We start from the raw sequence: 17388 nt of genomic DNA on the forward strand, positions 1-17388 counted from the left end.
TGTCAGAGTTACGGGAGTGCAAAATATTGTCCTGACAAGTTTAAATATGTGAGTTGAAGTTGGAAATAATATTGTTGGTTTCTTTGTTTTGGTTGCCTAATAATTGCTACAATAAATCGTTGAATAAATCTGTGAATCTGTGGGAGGCCAACACTGCAGCTATATAAAATAGGCCTATCTCTAAAGTGAAGCCATAAATTATGACATTTCTAATTTGTTTCTGGAGTTTCAATGAAAGAAGATCATCCATTAAAAACATCTTAATTAATCTGCGGTCTTTTTACTTTCTTGGGTTATAACACAATGTTTGATATCTAGTACATTTATATTATTAAACAGCACTGTACATTTACATTAGGGCTGGATTACCAACAGGGGAATGTGCAACTTTCAAGGGGCCCCAAAAGCCTCAGGTTCAATCTGTGTCAGTTATTTGTAATTTGTCTGTGAATTTGCACCCCTAAAGTACAATATCAACTGAGCCCAACATCCTTAGTCTTGTGGCCCTATCTTGTAGAAGGGACCAGTTCTAACACTTTATTTATTTTATTTTATATTGTGCTCTTGTGGTGCACTTTGCTAAATTATGTTGTGTTGCATCAAATCACCACAAACTAATTTAGCCATATCTAGGCTAAGGTAATAGTATTCCAGTAAGGATGTAGTAAGCTACTGGTTGGTGTTAGTGTCTGTGTTAAATAAAATGAACATCTGTATTGGGCTGTGTCAATTAAATTATAGGAACTTGGAGAAAAGGGGGCCCAACAGAAACTGGATGCATATTAAGTTTGATTCCCTTTATGCCGGTAGGTGGCGCAATGACAGCTGAAGATTGACCAACTCGTTCACACTTCCGTTTCCGAGAGGCAAGGAGCCGCAATAACAACAGCCACAGACAGATTTAGTTCATTATAAACTCTTAACATTCACAGCGGTAAGATTTAGGTTAGGTGTGACTGATATTGACAATATTCTGAAGTTAATACATTGATCTGTCGGCTCAGAGCATCAACAGCAGCTAAAGCTGGCGTTAGCACGCGGCTAACGTTAGCCTAACGTTACACTGGCTGATTTAATCAGCTTTTTCGGGTTTCAAAGTGATACATCATTTTGTGTGCATTTGTTTCGAAGCCTCTTCGCTTAGGTAGGTGAATGCGGTTTAAGAGTGAACATGAAGGCATTTCTATCACTTAACGTTAATGTTAGCTAGCGCGCATAGCGTAGCTTTGTCGTTCATCCATCTGAATCTATCAGCCCTCCACATCCTTCATCAGTCTCATTTTGCCCTTTTCTCTTACTCTCTGTTTGTTTCAGGAGTCTGAGGATGTCGGGACAGAAGCGTCCTGCTGACCCCAGCGGTTCCTCGTCCTCCGGTGCGCCCCCAGAGAAGAGGAGGGAGAGGGAAGGAGAGGACGGAGGTCCCGGTGTCAGCGCGGCTGCCACCGCGGTGGAGACAGTCATCAAACTGGGAGGAGTGTCCAACTCAGTGAGCCCCTTTATTTTCCACCCTACTGCTAATTAATTATTCACAATCTCAGTCTCAAATGCTTAAAGTCATGTGTGTTTGGCTGCTTTTGCCTTTTGTGATGTCAGTTTCTAATGTTTGAATCCATTCTTTTTCAGGAAGAACAAGACATCAAAGCTCTCCAGACTAAGAACCGAAAGCTGGGTGAATCACTCGATCAAAGACAGGTAAATTCATTCTCAGATAGGTGTTTACAACTCTTTATACACACAAGCATGTACTCTCTTGTTTGCAGAGAGGTGAATCTCTTTCTTTGTGGGTTTGCAGGTGATTGAGGATGAATTGCGAGAGCGAATTGAGAGACTGGAGACCCGCCAGGCCACTGATGATGCCAGTCTGCTGATCCTTAATAGATACTGGAACCAGGTGAACAAGTTTAGACAAGGAACCAAAATCAAAAATGCCTTGTTCGACATTTACAGCCTCCTCTCCCATAAAGATTGAAGAATTGAAATGTGATGCCATCCTCTCCCTCCTTTAGTTTGATGAACACATTCAACTGATCATCAGGCGTTACGAGCAAGCAAACAGCGAACCTGAGAAATCTCTGACAGGTGAGGGACGGAGCCTGAAGCCGGACACTCCAGAGCCTGATGGCGACTCCAACCAGGAGAGGGCCAAAGACAGAGGTAAAAGAACTGACAAGGGATCATGACCTTGAAAGCAAGAACATGCAGATATTTGATTAACAAGCCAAAACCTTCTTTCTTCCTGTTGTCACTTAGGCCACCAGGGAGAAGCGGCCAACTCCTTCCTGGCCACGCTGGCGAGCAGCAGCAGTGAAGAGATGGAGGCTGAGCTTCAGGAGAGGGTTGAGTCCAGCCAGAAGCAGGCCACTCGTGTGGTGGAGATCTACGAGTGTCTGAAGAGCACTGTGGACCAACTGCAGGCAGAGCTGGACTCTGGAGCTGGTGAGAGAAAAGGAGGGAGACCTGTTGAAATTGCTGTAATGGCGTTCAGCTAAGGATGAAACTTATTTGGGATGAATCAAGTCAGTTTTGTAATATCATTGCTGGGTTTCTTTCCAGATGGCACTCTGTGGCAGGCAGCTTCCAAACTGAACTCTCTCCTGACTAGTGAAAACGAGCGGCTGCAACAGCTGACGGAGGACCTCAAGCAGAAGCACAGTCACATGACGAGCGAGGTACAGATCACCGCTTCCTCACTCACTGCTGCAATATGTTCCCTCCCAGTTTTAGACAACCTGAACAGGACAAAAATGCATGTAAAAATGTAAATGTCTCTTTGAATCTTTGCTACCACATCATAGGAGAATTTGTTTGTAAGAGAATTTAGGCTGTTGTAGCAGTTGATCATAAATACATGATAGATTTTTACATTTAATTCACTCAAACTTATTATTACACCATGGCTCACTTCATAAAGGATGTCATTAAGTACGTGTTAATTTGTTTTTTCTGTTACTCATCACCTCTACTAACAGTTGCTTTGCTGCAGAGTAATTATGTTTCTATGAGCTTTTGTGTGTGTGGTGTCAAGTCTCTCTGTTTTCCTGTCTTGTCCAGTCCCGGCCTCTGGGTCGTGCAGCTAACAAAGCAGACCAGCGTGTCAGTGAGCTGCAGGTTCTGATCGAGGAGCTCCAGTGGGACATGGAGAAGATCCGCCGCCGAGAGAACAGACTGAATGCACACCTGACCGACATCCTGGAGAGGGTGAGGATGTGTTCTCTCTGACAGAGTATGAAAGTGTTGGGCAAATGTTCTGATGTTTATATTAAAGTATGTTATTACATTTCCATGCAATGCATCCCAGGTGAACAGCAAAGGCTATAAGGTGTGTGGGGAGGCCAGCAGCGTCTGTGGGACCATCACCATTAACAAGAGAAAGGTAGGAATTCTAAGACAAAAGTGTGACGTGAGAGAGCCCCATAAATTCTTGATTTTTGTAGGGTTTTTTTTTTTTATACTTGTTGACATTTTCCGTCTTCTCTGCTTTCAAGTTTGAAGAGATGAACAGTGAGATGGAGGAGAGCAGGGAGCTGGCCGACAACCGCCTCATTGAGCTACAGAAGCTCCAGCAGGACCTGCAGACTGTGCAGCAGGAGAACAACAACATGGAGGTGGACTCTTTTGACTTTCATTTGGATAACATTATTCTTTTTAATAATGTTGGCACACCCCTCCTCAGAAGTATTCAAGCAACATTAAAACAAAGAACTTTACATTGTCATGTAAGATTACGTGAGTAAAGTACACACTCCTAAAACTAATTTACTGACATGGCAAATTTAACCAGAAGGAGTAGAAAAATGTAGTAGAAAAATATGGGTTGAAAAAGCACTGCGTCAGTGTAAATGTTTACCCAGAAATCTCTATAGTGAATCTTATTCTAAAATGCTAGTTATACAGTACTTTATTGTATTAAAAAACATTTTTTCTTTTTTCTCTTTGGCTCTTGTCTCTGCCTCCCTTTCCTCTTCTCAGGCAGAGCTGCTGAGTCGAGCAGAGGGCATGGTGAAAGAAACTTCTGAGTATCGCTGTCTGCAGTCACAGTTTTCTGTTCTCTACAACGAGTCTCTGATCCTCAAGGCTCAATTAGATGAGACACGCGCTCGACTCAACACTACCAGGACGGCTAGGCTTCGACAGCTGGAGCACATGGAGGTGTGTCTGTCTGTCTATCTGTCTATCTGTGTATGTGGCCTTTTGTCCTTTTTTTTTTTTTACTCTCATCCCCTCTATGTGCAGAATGACGAGGTGGCTCTGCAGAGGAAGGTTCGTACAGAGGTGTTTCAGCTGGAGGACACACTGGCTCAGGTCAGGAAGGAGTACGAGATGTTGCGCATCGAATTTGAACAGACTCTTGCTGCCAACGAGCAAGCAGGTAACTAACAGGTTCTGGTTTAAAAAGTGAATGAGATGGAGGAATTGTGCTGAAAAGGCAGTACAACTAAGACTGACATGATGTCCTAATGTGTTCTTGCTCTCTTTTTTTTTTCCCTGTTTCATTCTGCCTCCTTCTCTCAGGTCCCATCAACAGGGAATGCGTCACTTGATTAGCACACTGCAAAACCACAACCAGCAAATGAAGGGAGAGGTGGTGAAATACAAGATCAGACTAAGAGAGACACAAGCTGAGCTCAACCAGGTAGGTCAGCAGGAGACAGCAAAATAAATTTTCTGTATAAATTAAGTGGACCCAGCCACTGTGACGTCACCTATTGTTTTTTTGGAAAACAATTTTTAAGACTTGCGTTTGGCATATTGGCCATCATTTAGTACAGTGCCTCCATAAATCAAGCGTCAATTCAGGCAGGCAACGAAGTCAAGCTCAGCTCACAATCCCAGCACATGAGCTGATAGCAGCCATCAGTGTATCAGATTAATCATTTCATTCTGTATTAATGCCTGCTCTGTTCCGTACCCTGGGGGGACAACTGAACGCTGAACAAGACATTTTTAGGACACCAATATGTTATAATAAACTTTAATTAACTGAAAGCACAGAAAAAGAAAAAAACACAGATGGCACCCAAAAACAAGTGTACAGCTAGCTAAATGTATACAGCACAGTGGATGTGATTTGCCTCAATCCATCATGGTAGTGACATGTCAGTCACACCATAAAGCATACCCTGCTTTATTGTCTATTTTCCTCTAATTGGGACCATAATTTAAAAAAGTGAACATCAAATGCTGTATTGAAGAAGACTTGAAACGAACGATTTAGACCATAAACTCATTAGGAAAGCGTTATACTAATCTGTGGCTCTTTAGGTCCGCGCTTCAAAGGGCAACGCCATCCTCCAATCCCAGTCAAGCACCGAGATGGACATGAAGGATGAGACGACTTCTCCTTTGACCCCAGCCATCTCTGGGGAACCTGTTATCAAGACAGAGCCAGACAACGGCTCCTCCACGCCCAGCAGCACCGGTAACTAACATCTTGAATGAGTATGAAATATGTTATTAGAATATAAACAACTGAAATCTCTTTTATTTTTTTTTTGTAATGTAATCTTTCTGCAGGAGCCTCTGTGAAAACAGAGCTTGGAGTAGAACCCGAGGCAACAGTGAAGGAGGAGGAGAAAGAGGAGAAGAAAGAGAAGGAGGAAAAGAAAGAAAAGGACATTATAAAGAAAGAGGAGAAAGACCGAGAGCGGGAGAAGGAAAAGGAGCGAGAGAGGCCGACGCGCAGCGGTAGCAGCATCAGTGTGATAAAGGAAGAGAAGGAGAAGCCAGGGAGCAGCAGCCAGCCGGAGGAGTCAGCCGGCGAGCGCCTATCTGTGGTCGGAGGGTCAAAGAGGAAAGAGATGGAGCAGCTGAAGATCGTACGAGCAGAACTCAAGTAAGTAGCAAGTTTAGTCTTTATTTTAGATTATGCTGATTTTTTTATTTTTTTATTACCAAATAATAAAAACTGGTCAGCCTAGTGGTTAAGGATACTGTCGTCAACAAACATTCAGTTGTGCTGAAACATTAAATATTTTGCATTGATGGTCACATCAATCAGCCATAACCTAAGTGAATAGCACCGATTATCTCATTACCATGGCACCTGTCAGCGAGTGGGATATATAAGGCAGCAAGTAAACAATTTGTCCTCAAAGTTAATGTGTTAGAAGCAGAAAAAATGGGCAAGCATAAGGATTTGAGTGACTTTAACAAGAGATGGCTAGATGATTAGATCAGAGCTTCTCCAAACGGTCTGCAGTGGTCAGTACCTATCAAAAGTGGTCCAAGGAAGGAAAACCGGTGAACTGGCACCAGGGTCATGAGCAGCCAAGGCTCCTTGATGCATGTGGCGAGCGAAGGCTTGATTTAAACGCAATATACGTTTGCGTTGCCCTTTGGCAGACAAAACATGGCCCAATTTAATCATATATTTCAAACATCATGGTTGAAGAAATTGGTTGAAACATGTTTATTTTCAACCCTCTGTTTTTGTTGATGCTGTGGTCTCTGTGAGTCAGCTTCAGGCTGTGGCGTCCAGTAAAAATGCGTACCATTTGTCTAACACACGTGAAAGAACTCATCAGTCATAAGACTCTGTGAATCACCAGCAGTGGCTCACATGGAATAGTAGACTCTTGTCTCAGTATATGGCAGGTAAACAAAAACATTATCACAAAGACAGTTCAACATGTCTGCAGCATGATTTCCTCCCTCATTTCAAGGTCTTTTTAAAAACGAATTGATTTATGACTCTTGGTAGTGTGTTTTTAGGATTCTGGATGATAGTGAAAGTTTTGTTGAAGACTCTTACCTTGACTGTGCAGGAAAGCCCAGGAGTCTCAGAGGGAGATGAAGCTGTTACTGGACATGTACCGGTCAGCACCAAAGGAGCAGAGGGACAAAGTCCAGCTCATGGCAGCAGAGAAGAAGTCAAAGTCAGAGGTGATCCAACACTGCACACTGTTGAACATAGTCACATACATAGAGACATTTACTCACAAGTGAACACAGTGTACAGAAGCAGGATAATGTATGTTTAATTTCCTGTAGAACTTGGTGTTGATATGTGAAAGACTTACGATTCAGTCCTGAGTCCAGTCATTACATGATTTATGGATATTTGTGCTGCAGTAGTAATTATTAAAGGTGTTGTATTGGAGCAGTCCCATAATAATGATGCTGATTCCAGGGGGAGGAGCTGCGGCAGAGGCTGAGGGAGCTGGAGGAGAGAGAGAGGAGGGAGGGCAAGAAAATGGCAGACGAAGAGGCTCTGAGGAAGATCCGCTCCGTGGAAGAGCAGATCGATATCCTCAACAAGAAGCTCTCTATAGCAAAACAGGTGCGTGAGCTGGTCAATTAGTTTTAATGGACAAACAAAACCTCCTTTTTTGCTCGCTTAACACTCTAGTCGCCTCCCCGCTGCTCCCTCCTCAGGAGGAGGACGCTCTGCTGAGCGAGATGGACGTGACGGGCCAGGCCTTCGAGGACATGCAGGAACAGAACATCCGTCTGATGCAGCAGCTCAGAGAAAAAGACGATGCCAACTTCAAGCTGATGAGCGAGCGGATCAAGTCCAACCAGATTCACAAACTGCTAAAAGAGGAGAAGGAGGAGCTCGCCGACCAACTGCTCACTTTAAAAACTCAGGTGAGCCACCTGGCGACACTGTAAGGTGCAATCTGCAAGACCCACAGGTTTGTACATGCAGGTTTTGTGACATGCAGTCATTTCTTACATTCTTTGAATGTACCATGGATTACATCCAATAAAAAACACAACCCTTTGAGTATTTTTTTGTTTTTTAAAGTTTGTCATTAAATAAATAAAAGTTAAATCTAACCCTGTACTCCATAGTGCATATTTGTACACACGAAACACCTTGCTCTTCACTGTTACTGTCTATTTATTTGCCCAATTTCTTCTTTGTCGTCTTTTCCCCAGAATTTCACATTTATCTTCTAGCCCCAATGCCTTTGTTTAAAACTTTGTTTACTATCATAATCTTTTGGCTTTGTGCCCATCTGTCAGGTCGATGCCCAGCTGCAGGTGGTGAGGAAGCTTGAAGAAAAAGAGCGCCTCCTGCAGGGCACAATAAGCACTGCTGAGAGAGAGTTGGCACTTCGAACACAAGCTCTGGACATGAACAAACGCAAGGTAACGCATCATTCAGTAATGATGAGCCACGGCTGTGTTTAGATATGCTTAATATTTTCCAAAACAAGACATTCACACAGTGTACAGTATGAGAGGAAAAAAACATTCCAGTTGAGGGAAAACTAAAGACACTGATCCGTCGTCCTGCAGGCTCAGGACTCTGCGTCGCTGTCGGAGGAGGTGCGAACTCAGCTGGAGCAGGTTCAACAGAGGCTCAACCTGGTCAGAGAGGAAGTCGTAGAGAACAGCATCTCCAGGGAGAAAGAGTCCTTTAACGCCCGACGAGCACAGGTAACAACACACAAATACACATGTACGCACAAATAAACTCAAGCTGTTAAGTTTGAAACAGTGCTTGGACTTAAAAGACAATACTTGGTACAAAACACGAAAACGATGAGGCTATCATTTTGGTGTATGTTGTGGATAAGAAAGGCTAAATGTTTTTAAACATATCAGTCTTAATGATACAAATGACTGCACATAAATACTGTTTCATCTCATGTTGTGCACAGACCTGGCACGACACATTTGTTGTTGATTGTTGGTCTTTGTTGTGTATTTATATGTACACAATAATATCTTCCGTTGTGTTACTTCTGCACAGCACAGACCCAGAATAATGCACATGTATATATCTGCAACCTTGTTCTTCCATTCCATATTTATATATTTCTACATTTATTTATGTTTACTGTATGTTTGTCTACGTGTAGCAACTTATCACCACAGCACATTCCTTGTATGTGTAAAACACTACTTGGCAATAAAGCTCCTTCTGATTCTAATGGGGCAGTTATTTCAAATGCAACTCACACAGGAAGAACAAATTGATTTGTCATAACTTTGGGAAAACTCTTCCTTTAAATAAACTGCATGTTTTCTAATTTACAAATTAGATTTGGGGATTGAAACCCTTTGCTTCCTTCCTGTATGTATGTATGTATGTATGTAGGCTAAATAGGTATTGCCAGTTTCAATTTAGTTGTTGTCTACTGAAATGGTGAAAAGATGTTCCACATCAACAAGCTGTTAACTCTAACTGTGTTTCAGGAGGACATCTCTAAACTTAGGAGAAAGATTGAGAAGGCCAAGAAACCAGCTGAGAAAATCAGCAACGGAGATGACATCCTAAACGAAGAAATCAATGACTATAAGGTTGGTTTCTGTGTTAAAAAATATATTGACGCTTTCCTGGTTGCACTTATCCTGAATGCAGAATTTGTTACTGAACAGCATCATGGATGCTGGTCGGGGTTTCGGGTGCATCTACATGTTTTTAATGGCTCAGTCAAACAATGAGAACAATTCCTTCCAAAATCCAGGTTAACTAAACTAATTTAGCCAAAATGCACCAAAATTAAGTTTTTTTTTTGTCCTCTACCACGTTGTTTTTTAACTTTTGTATGCATAAGAATGCCTACTTTCATATTTTGTGACAAAGGCTTTCATGCTGAGAGTTAGATTAGAAGATTTATACTGTTCTCATGTCTGTATGCTAAATATAAAGCTATAGCCAGCAGCTTCGCTTAGCACAAAGACCGGAAGCAGGGGGAAATAGATAGCTTCTGACTCTGTCCAAAGGTAATAAAATCCACCTACCAGCACCTGGAACGCTCATTTATTACAACTTTTTTTAAATCTGTTCAATAACTAAAGTTTAAGGTCTTTTTAAACTAGTTTTGCAGGGGGTTAGGTGCAGGTATAATTCTTGGCTTTGCTGGTTCCAACCATGAAAAAGCCTGGTACATGACCACTGTAAAAGGTTGATGTCTTGTACTTACACTCCGATTTTGGCACAAATTTTGTTAGCTTTGGCCACAGACCTGTTTCCAGTATTTGTGCTAAGCTAAGTTAACCAGTTGCTGGCTGTAACTTAATATTTACATTAAGGCATAAGCGTGGTATCAATGTTCTGATCTCACACACTGCAAAAAAAGTGAACAAATGTATTTACCGAAGTGTCAAACTTTACCTTTAAACAGCAGTTCGTCATGCTTATAATGTTAGCATTACATAAAATCCAAGTGCAAACCACAGACTGAACTCACTCTCACATTCCTTGATATGAACACCTAAGGTGGGAAATTACAGCAGGCATGTCCAGTTATTCTAAACTAATGTCACTGGGACTGGAATTGTTCCAGGATTTGTTTCTGCCTTCTGGCAGAAAGCCCTAAACAGACTGGTTGATGGGACTCTGAAGGCTCTGCTTGTCTTGTAAGCGGGCAGTTTAACCGAATGATGAAATTATTTTTGTCCCTCTGGTTTCTGTCAAATGAGACCAACTGTCATTGTGATCACACTTTTGACGGGAACACACAAGAACACTTATAATTCCGACCAACTGTGCAAAGACTCAACATCACAAATTAAGTAACTGAGATTCGCCAGTTGTAGTCAGTGTCCTCTTTCTCAGTTTGTTTTGTTTCCCAGATTTGGTCATAAACTTAAAAGGGGCTGTTTATACACCCTGCCATACTACAAGATTTGTGTCAACTGTTTTCTGTACTCTCCATGGTTGAGAATCCACATCAGGCTTATAATCAGCCTTCAGATTATGTGGTGTGTTCTGGCCCCTACATTACAAACCATTCAGCTTCGGACAAAAATAGCTTTATTATTCAAACCACCCCCCACCCCTTCTCTTCTGTCTCCCTCTCTCCTTCCCAGGCACGTTTAACGTGTCCGTGCTGCAACTCTCGGGTGAAGGATGCGGTACTGACAAAGTGCTTTCATGTCTTCTGCTTTGAGTGCGTTAAAACGCGCTATGACACTCGCCAGAGGAAGTGCCCCAAGTGCAACGCCGCCTTCGGAGCCAACGACTTCCACCGCATCTACATCGGCTAAAGCTGCGTTTCCACATGGATACTTGGGACGAAAGGGGGTCAACGAGATAAGCAGTAGTGAAAACACTGCTGGAGGGCAAGACTCACCACTGCACTTACATACCCCCTCCCTCTGGATGGACGATTCCAGCCTCGTAGGGCCGCAGTGATGCTCTGAACTGAATGCTTTTTTTTTTTTGATTGTTTTTTTTCTTTTCTTAAGAATGACCGAATTCAGCGTCTCCCATCCAGTATCCACTACTGTAAAGTGTGTGTGTGGGGGGGGGGGTGTTCATTCGTTGGAAAACAAACCAATATAAAGATTAGCACATGGAGGAAACAAAGTTCCTTCCACTGTAGTGGATATTTGTATACTGTTGCTGAGTGTGTACATACTGTATGTCATTATAGTTTCTTTTTTTATTATTTGAAAACTGCCTCTTGCTCCAAACTGTCCAGAAATCTCTAAACTCTTCTGACTTGATGCTGTGTAGTTGATATTCAGTTATAGTTATTAAATTGACATTTAAAAGGTCCAGCTTCTGTTTCATTTTCTCTCCTTTTAAAATTGTCAAACTCTGTGAATAAGCTTAACGTTTGACTTGGGAGCATTAAAACCACAATTCCCAGTGTTCAAATCTGTGTTCATCCGTGTGCAGAGCGTCGTGTCCGCCCTCCCCCGTCCTTGACCATGTAGACGTGTTTGCACACTGGAAACTGTCGTTAGAAACGCGGAGAGGAAGGGAGCGTCAGAGGGGACGGGAAAGAGGGGAGTTTTTGTTTAAAGGTTGTGCAATATAATCCATAGCAGCGGAACATTTGATGCAAGCTCGGAGACGAAGAAATGCCAAACTTGGTTGGAGTGGAGCTCAGAATTGAAATAAGAGGCTTAAGGAGACTCGTGGTCATTTCAACGTCGCCGCGTTTTTACAGATTTCTTTAACGCGCAAAGCTGCAACAGGAAAATAAAACTTCTGCAGACATTTCTACACTTATCTTTTTTTATTAACTTTCTGCGGTATCTTGACCGGTAAAATATCTCGCCCACTGCTGGCTCTAACTCCGTTTCTTCTAAATATAGGCACCGTTTATGCTCGAGTGTCCTCGACGCAGCGAAGCGGTCCTAGATTGGACATTTGCAGCGCTGCCGGAGTTTATAATTAAATTCTCAGATCACATTGAGTCATTCGGGGTTTTTAAACCAACACATTTTGTCTAATTTGCTAATCAGACACTTGACTCAATTTGTGTGTTAATTTAAAAGTAGGCGCGGTTCTGATCATATTTTTCTGTCTATTGTGAACCGCAGCATGTTTATTTAAAGACGCTTTGTAGCCAATGACTGCTCTCAACAGAAGCCATTTTTAATTATTTTATTTGCAAGCTTGTCTTCAATCACTGAACACGAGCTCAACCTCCTCTGGGCTGCAGCGTTCACCCGTGCACATAACATTTTAAGCACATTTTCTATTGTTCTCAAACCTCCAACGATTTTTTTTCGTGCGCTTGGCTTTGGGCGCGGTGGATGTGCCATGGCTCGGTTTTTCCTCACCACCTATGCGTTGGTGCTCGGGTTAACAGCGGGCTGGGCTGGAGCTGAACAGGAAAAGCCGACCGGGGAGAGCCCACCGGTGGGTACCCTACTTGGTCTGATCACCGGGACCTGCCATGAGATTCAGCGGTACGCGGAGTCAGTGGTGGGAAGTGGAGTGATACGGTCAGCTGCTGAGGTAGGTAACAGGGAGGAGATACACCACCGGCTAATAGCCTACTGTTTCTCTTCCTGCACCAGGAAGTAGCTTTACACTCCCCACTTCCTCTTAATTCTTTAATATCCTATCTTATTGTGTGTTGGGTCTAACTTTACTGTTTGCTCTGTCACTATTCCTGATCAATAACAAATTTCCAACTTTAACCCTGTCATCTCTCTCCATCTCCTCACCTTTCACACACATTCCTCTCCCCATGCCCCTCAACTTGTTAATCTCTTCCCTGATCGCCTCATCTTCTCTGCCCTCATTTCATGTCTTCTTATCCCCCCCCCAACATGCAAACACTTTTCTGCATTCCTGCGTCCACTCTGCTGTGATTCCCGTTTCCCCAGAGTGCAGTGTTGAGTCTTGAGTCATTGCTTGGTCAGGAGAACGTCTATACTGTGGCCAGGGTAAGAAACCTCCTGTGTCTCCATCCAGCCTGACCTGACATGGTCCCTTAAACAGAGTCCCCTCATGTGGCTCTGTTCAGCTCATGTCCCCCTGTAGTTAGATCATTGAGCATGACTGTGGTGAAGCTGTGGTCATCTGTATGCGTGTTTTCCATACAGTGATATTTGCATGAGAGGCCTGTAAAGATAACATTTTGTGTTTGCAAGCTGGCTGAAATGTTTCAACATGACTCAGGTGGTAGCTCTGAATGCAAAAAATAGTGGGTGTGCCCGATCTTTGGCTGACAATTTATTATGAGTCCTCAAACTACAGTGAAAAAAACCCAGAAACATTATGTCATAAGTGATCAAATTTAATCCTCAAGGCAAAAGTTAGACTAAAGATCTGCATACCGTACTGACAGCTCCTAATAACTTTAATGCAACAGAGCAACATTTGTTCGAGGTCTTCGTCGGGTGACGCAGTGTGCAGATCTTTTGCCTTCAGTTTGTTTTTTGATCCAGCACCTGTCAACATTTTTCGGCTGTGCACGCTCTGTACTGCTTGTATTCGAGTCAGCTTTGAAGCATTACTGTGAGATTGCATTAAGTATAATAACAGCAAGTTTCTTAGCCCACTGTTTGTTTCATATAAAGAGATGAAAATGATATGACCCATTTAATGTAGTTGCTTCGTAAACAGAGTCTTATAATACCAAACAGAGCAGTAGATGATGAAGTGTGTTTTCAGTTGATTATATACATGCTGACATGAGGTGACAGATTGCTTTGACATATTGGGCAGTCCCCACAAATGTGCAAGTGTGTAGTGCAACAGGTGCAGATAAGATATTTGTCCAACTTACTGGGCTACCCTTGACCTTGTCTGACAAGGCTACACAGTGTATGGGTGGGGAGGCAGGGGGGGCTGTACAGGAATAGAGAGGGGTTCTGTCCACCTGTCACTCACATACACAGCTGTTTGTCTAAGTCAACAATACAGCACTTCTTCTCTCTTAAGGTGCAGCTCAGCAGAACTTCTATAAGAGTTCTGCATAAATGTAATCATCACGTTTGTACAAACAGCTGCTGTAAATATCAGTCTTGTTGTGAGTGGTGTGTAATTGTAATTGTGAATTATACTGGATCTGCATTGGCGCTATGAGGATATATCTATGTTGACTACAGATCTGCCTCTCTTCATTGTTACCTTGTATGATAAAATAAAACATGTCTCCACCCTTCCTTCCTTCCTCCACACCAACACAGTTTTTGGAGATGGTGATCCGATTCCTGGCTGAAGGAGCTGCCAGCGGCCTGAACGTCATCGCTGTTTACGTCACAGAGATCCTCAGGGTCACAGGATTCGATGGTGGGTACCCAGGGGTGTGTGTGTGTGTGTTTGTTTAGGCTTTTCTCCATGCTCCTCTTCTTCCTTCCTGTTCATGTAGCTCACTGCAAATTGTTGGGGTAAGGGAGAATCTGTGGGAATGAAAGTTTTCAGTGCAAGTGAAAGACAAGTATGAAGACTTGGCTCTCCTTCAGACAATTTGTCTGCCACTCCTTTTTTGGGTGTGAGTGTTTACTTCTGTTGCTTCCTGTGTAACAGATGGGTATTTTTAAGCTTTATGCCTTGTGAAAATACACCTAAGCTGGATTTCCTCCCTGCACAGTTGCACTGACGTTGCCCCGCTTCACTCCAGAGGGCGTGACCGCCATCGCCCAGTGGGGTCTGGTGGCCCTCATTGGCTACTGGGTGCTGACCATCCTTCTCCGTCTGTTGATTGGCATCGTGAGGCGGGTGTTCTGGGCAGTGAAAACCGCCTTGGCTCTCTGGCTTTTCGGACTGATCGTGATTGACAAGAATGCCACTGCAGAGACCACAGCAGTTCGATTGGCTGGCCTGGTGGTAGGATGGGTCCTGTTGACTCTGCTCACTTCTGGCTCTGAGAATACTTCTGCAGTGGAGCACCGACTGAGCCAGCTGGAGGGCCGGCTGAAGGCAGTAGAGAAAAGGAAAGGGGAATAGTGACCTGTGAGGGTGGAGGGGAATGGAGTTAAGATGGACAAAGGTGATGGTAATGTCGGTTAAGAAAACAGTAACACAGATGGTTTATATGTGTCAAACTATAATGGGAATAAAGTAATCTCTGGGATTTTTTTAATCAGAAATGTTCTTTTTCTTTGCCTTCAAGAAATGCCAGAATAATAAAACCACATGGTATTTATTTACTATGACAAATAACTGTAATCACTGACACACAATGGTAGTGAAATCCTGCAATAGCTAGTGTGCAGGAGATTGGATAATTTCACAAGTCAGATTACAGGGTTTAAAGTTTCCGGTGCTGTGCCGGAATTCCGGCGCGAGGTGTTTTTGTATTTGACAATATATAAATATGTCTGTGGAAATATTCTTGCATATTTTTTAACTGTTACGTGTGTGTGTGTGTGTGTGTGTGTGAAGCGCCAGTCTTCCTCTGCACAATTGGTGGCTCGATGTCTGTGTATAGACGAAAGAAAAGCGACTGGCTACATGGACATTCAGTGGCTATTGTAGGCCGTGGACAGGGCATGGAAGTTTCTATTGGGTCAATTAAGGTGTCACTCAAAAGGTCAATGTGTAGACACGTTTTTTGTTTACATGCCAGCTGTAGTTAGGCTAATATAAAGCGAAGCAATAGGAGTCCGTGTGTATTTATTGATATAATAATACATTTTGGACTAAATATTTTACTGGATTGGATCGTCTGGACCCTTGCCAATGTAACAAGGCCATTTTTGTTGGAATGTAATCCACCGGTGTAGTATGGCTTCACAGATTAGTGGTGTCAATTTTGATTATAGGCAGTACTTGAAGTGGGCCACCCATACCAGTAAGTTACTTCTACATTTTACTCTTTGGCTTTAATTCATTTAAATCATGAACAAATAAGCACTTTAATTTGTTGAGGAAAAGGGACTGCAAAAAATACTTAATTGAAATTTGTTTTATCATGATAACATTTTCAGCCGTATTGCCCAGCACCTATATTTTCCACTTCAAACACTGATTATAGGAAGTGGCAGAAAATGTTACCAGAATGCAGGAAATGAACTGTTTAATGCTCAAAATCTCCAAGGGGAGGACCCCCTGACCTGACATCATATATTTCGACATTGAACATTTTATCAAACCAGTGTACAATTATCTTCTTGTCTTCTTCTTGTGAACCCAGAATTGTTTTTTCATGTTTCGTGAGCTAAGTGTATGTCAGACCCCTAATCTGAGTCCCTATGTCCCCGTCAGACACATGATTTAGACAAACACACACACATTGAGAATTCACTGTTGCCTTTCTTCATCACCTCTGCGCTCATTTTAACTTCAGATAAATGTCCCATAGAAACAGGTAACATGTTTTTAACATTGTTCTGCACGTGTTTGCATAAACACTTGTGTGCAAGTTAATAACCTAAACTCTTATCAAACACAATGCTAGGTTGCCCCTGAGGTTGATGTCTGACTGCTTCTATATGCACCTCAAGGGGCTCTTGCCCCCTACCCTCCACCTTTGTCGTAAATCCCGAACACATTTCAGGCACAGAAAAATGTCTTGCTTTAAGCCCTGAGATTGTATATTGGCCTCTGTCTATATTGTCGTTTATGCGATTGCATGAGAATAAAAATGAAGGCAAAATTATACAGAAATCATTAATTGAAACCAGTCTACAGCTGTGTTAGCGGCAAGCTAACATGCTGATGTTTAGCAGGTATAATGTTTACCATGTTCACCATTTTACTTCAGCGTGCCAGCATGCTAACATTTGCTAATTAGCACTAAACACAAAAAGCTTAGGCTGTTGGGAATGTCATTAGTTGTGCAGGTATTTGGTCATAAAAAAAAGTATTGGACAAATTTGAAACTTTGACCTTCTGGTGGCGCTAAAGGAAAAGTCATCAAAGTCATTAGGATTCCTCCTCGGGACAGCATTTGTCTGTTTCAAATTTTATGGCAACCCATCCAGTAGTTAACAGATAAATTAGTCTGGTCGACCAACCTATAGACAAGCGTTGCCATCTGTATAAACATGTATAAACAACACTAGCATGACTGAAATACTCCACTATAAAGCAGCCAATCTCATTTTTGATGTGTCAATTTCAACTCACCACAACTTAGTACCTTCAGCCCAGGCTTCCTGCTGCTCAGCCAGCTTTTTTGATCCTCACGGTTCCCACCAACAATCTCTGCCCTCCGCCCACCCCCGCTGCCACTCCAGCGGAGTGGAACAACCTGACCTCAGTGCCAGATTTATCATTCCTGCTAGCTCACCCTGCAG

The 17388-nt window shown here is 42.7% G+C and overlaps 2 protein-coding genes across 3 annotated transcripts; both read left to right on the plus strand.

Moving 5' to 3' along the window:
- The first annotated feature begins 940 nt into the window (after nucleotides 1-940).
- Nucleotides 941-11458, plus strand: LOC119888633 (E3 ubiquitin-protein ligase BRE1A-like). The gene is given in 23 exon segments (XM_038699288.1): nucleotides 941-1144; nucleotides 1315-1486; nucleotides 1624-1692; nucleotides 1793-1891; nucleotides 2007-2154; nucleotides 2251-2436; nucleotides 2554-2669; nucleotides 3052-3198; nucleotides 3299-3373; nucleotides 3486-3605; nucleotides 3970-4149; nucleotides 4234-4369; nucleotides 4513-4524; nucleotides 4527-4633; nucleotides 5263-5419; nucleotides 5515-5833; nucleotides 6765-6882; nucleotides 7130-7279; nucleotides 7375-7587; nucleotides 7969-8094; nucleotides 8245-8385; nucleotides 9148-9252; nucleotides 10768-11458. Coding segments are annotated over 22 exon segments (3063 nt in total). The 5' UTR covers nucleotides 941-1144; nucleotides 1315-1324; the 3' UTR covers nucleotides 10945-11458.
- Nucleotides 11459-11634: 176 nt separating this feature from the next.
- Nucleotides 11635-16748, plus strand: LOC119888635 (transmembrane protein 109-like). Of its 2 annotated transcripts, XM_038699292.1 has the most exons (4): nucleotides 11635-12652; nucleotides 13027-13086; nucleotides 14335-14437; nucleotides 14739-16748. In XM_038699292.1, exons 1-4 carry the CDS (start codon nucleotides 12455-12457, stop codon nucleotides 15092-15094), a joined length of 717 nt encoding a protein of 238 aa, XP_038555220.1. In that variant the 5' UTR covers nucleotides 11635-12454; the 3' UTR covers nucleotides 15095-16748. The 2 variants fall into 2 exon arrangements, with proteins under 2 accessions (XP_038555220.1, XP_038555221.1); XM_038699293.1 differs by lacking the exon at nucleotides 13027-13086 and having other exon boundaries at nucleotides 11639-12652.
- Nucleotides 16749-17388: the final 640 nt, after the last annotated feature.

Source organism: Micropterus salmoides, unplaced genomic scaffold, assembly GCF_014851395.1.
Source record: "Micropterus salmoides isolate LMB-PRFRI ecotype aquatic unplaced genomic scaffold, ASM1485139v1 Ms_hic_scaffold_5, whole genome shotgun sequence".
NCBI classification, from domain to species: domain Eukaryota; kingdom Metazoa; phylum Chordata; class Actinopteri; order Centrarchiformes; family Centrarchidae; genus Micropterus; species Micropterus salmoides.

What these genes read in the sequence shown, in the direction of transcription:
- LOC119888635 (XM_038699292.1), top strand. Translation starts at nt 12,455, where the DNA reads ATGGCTCGGTTTTTCCTCACCACCTATGCGTTGGTGCTCGGGTTAACA. An exon ending in ACGTCTATACTGTGGCCAGG is followed by an intron (nt 13,087 to 14,334) that starts GTAAGAAACCTC and finishes ACACCAACACAG; the next exon opens with TTTTTGGAGATGGTGATCCG. An exon ending in CAGGGTCACAGGATTCGATG is followed by an intron (nt 14,438 to 14,738) that starts GTGGGTACCCAG and finishes CTCCCTGCACAG; the next exon opens with TTGCACTGACGTTGCCCCGC.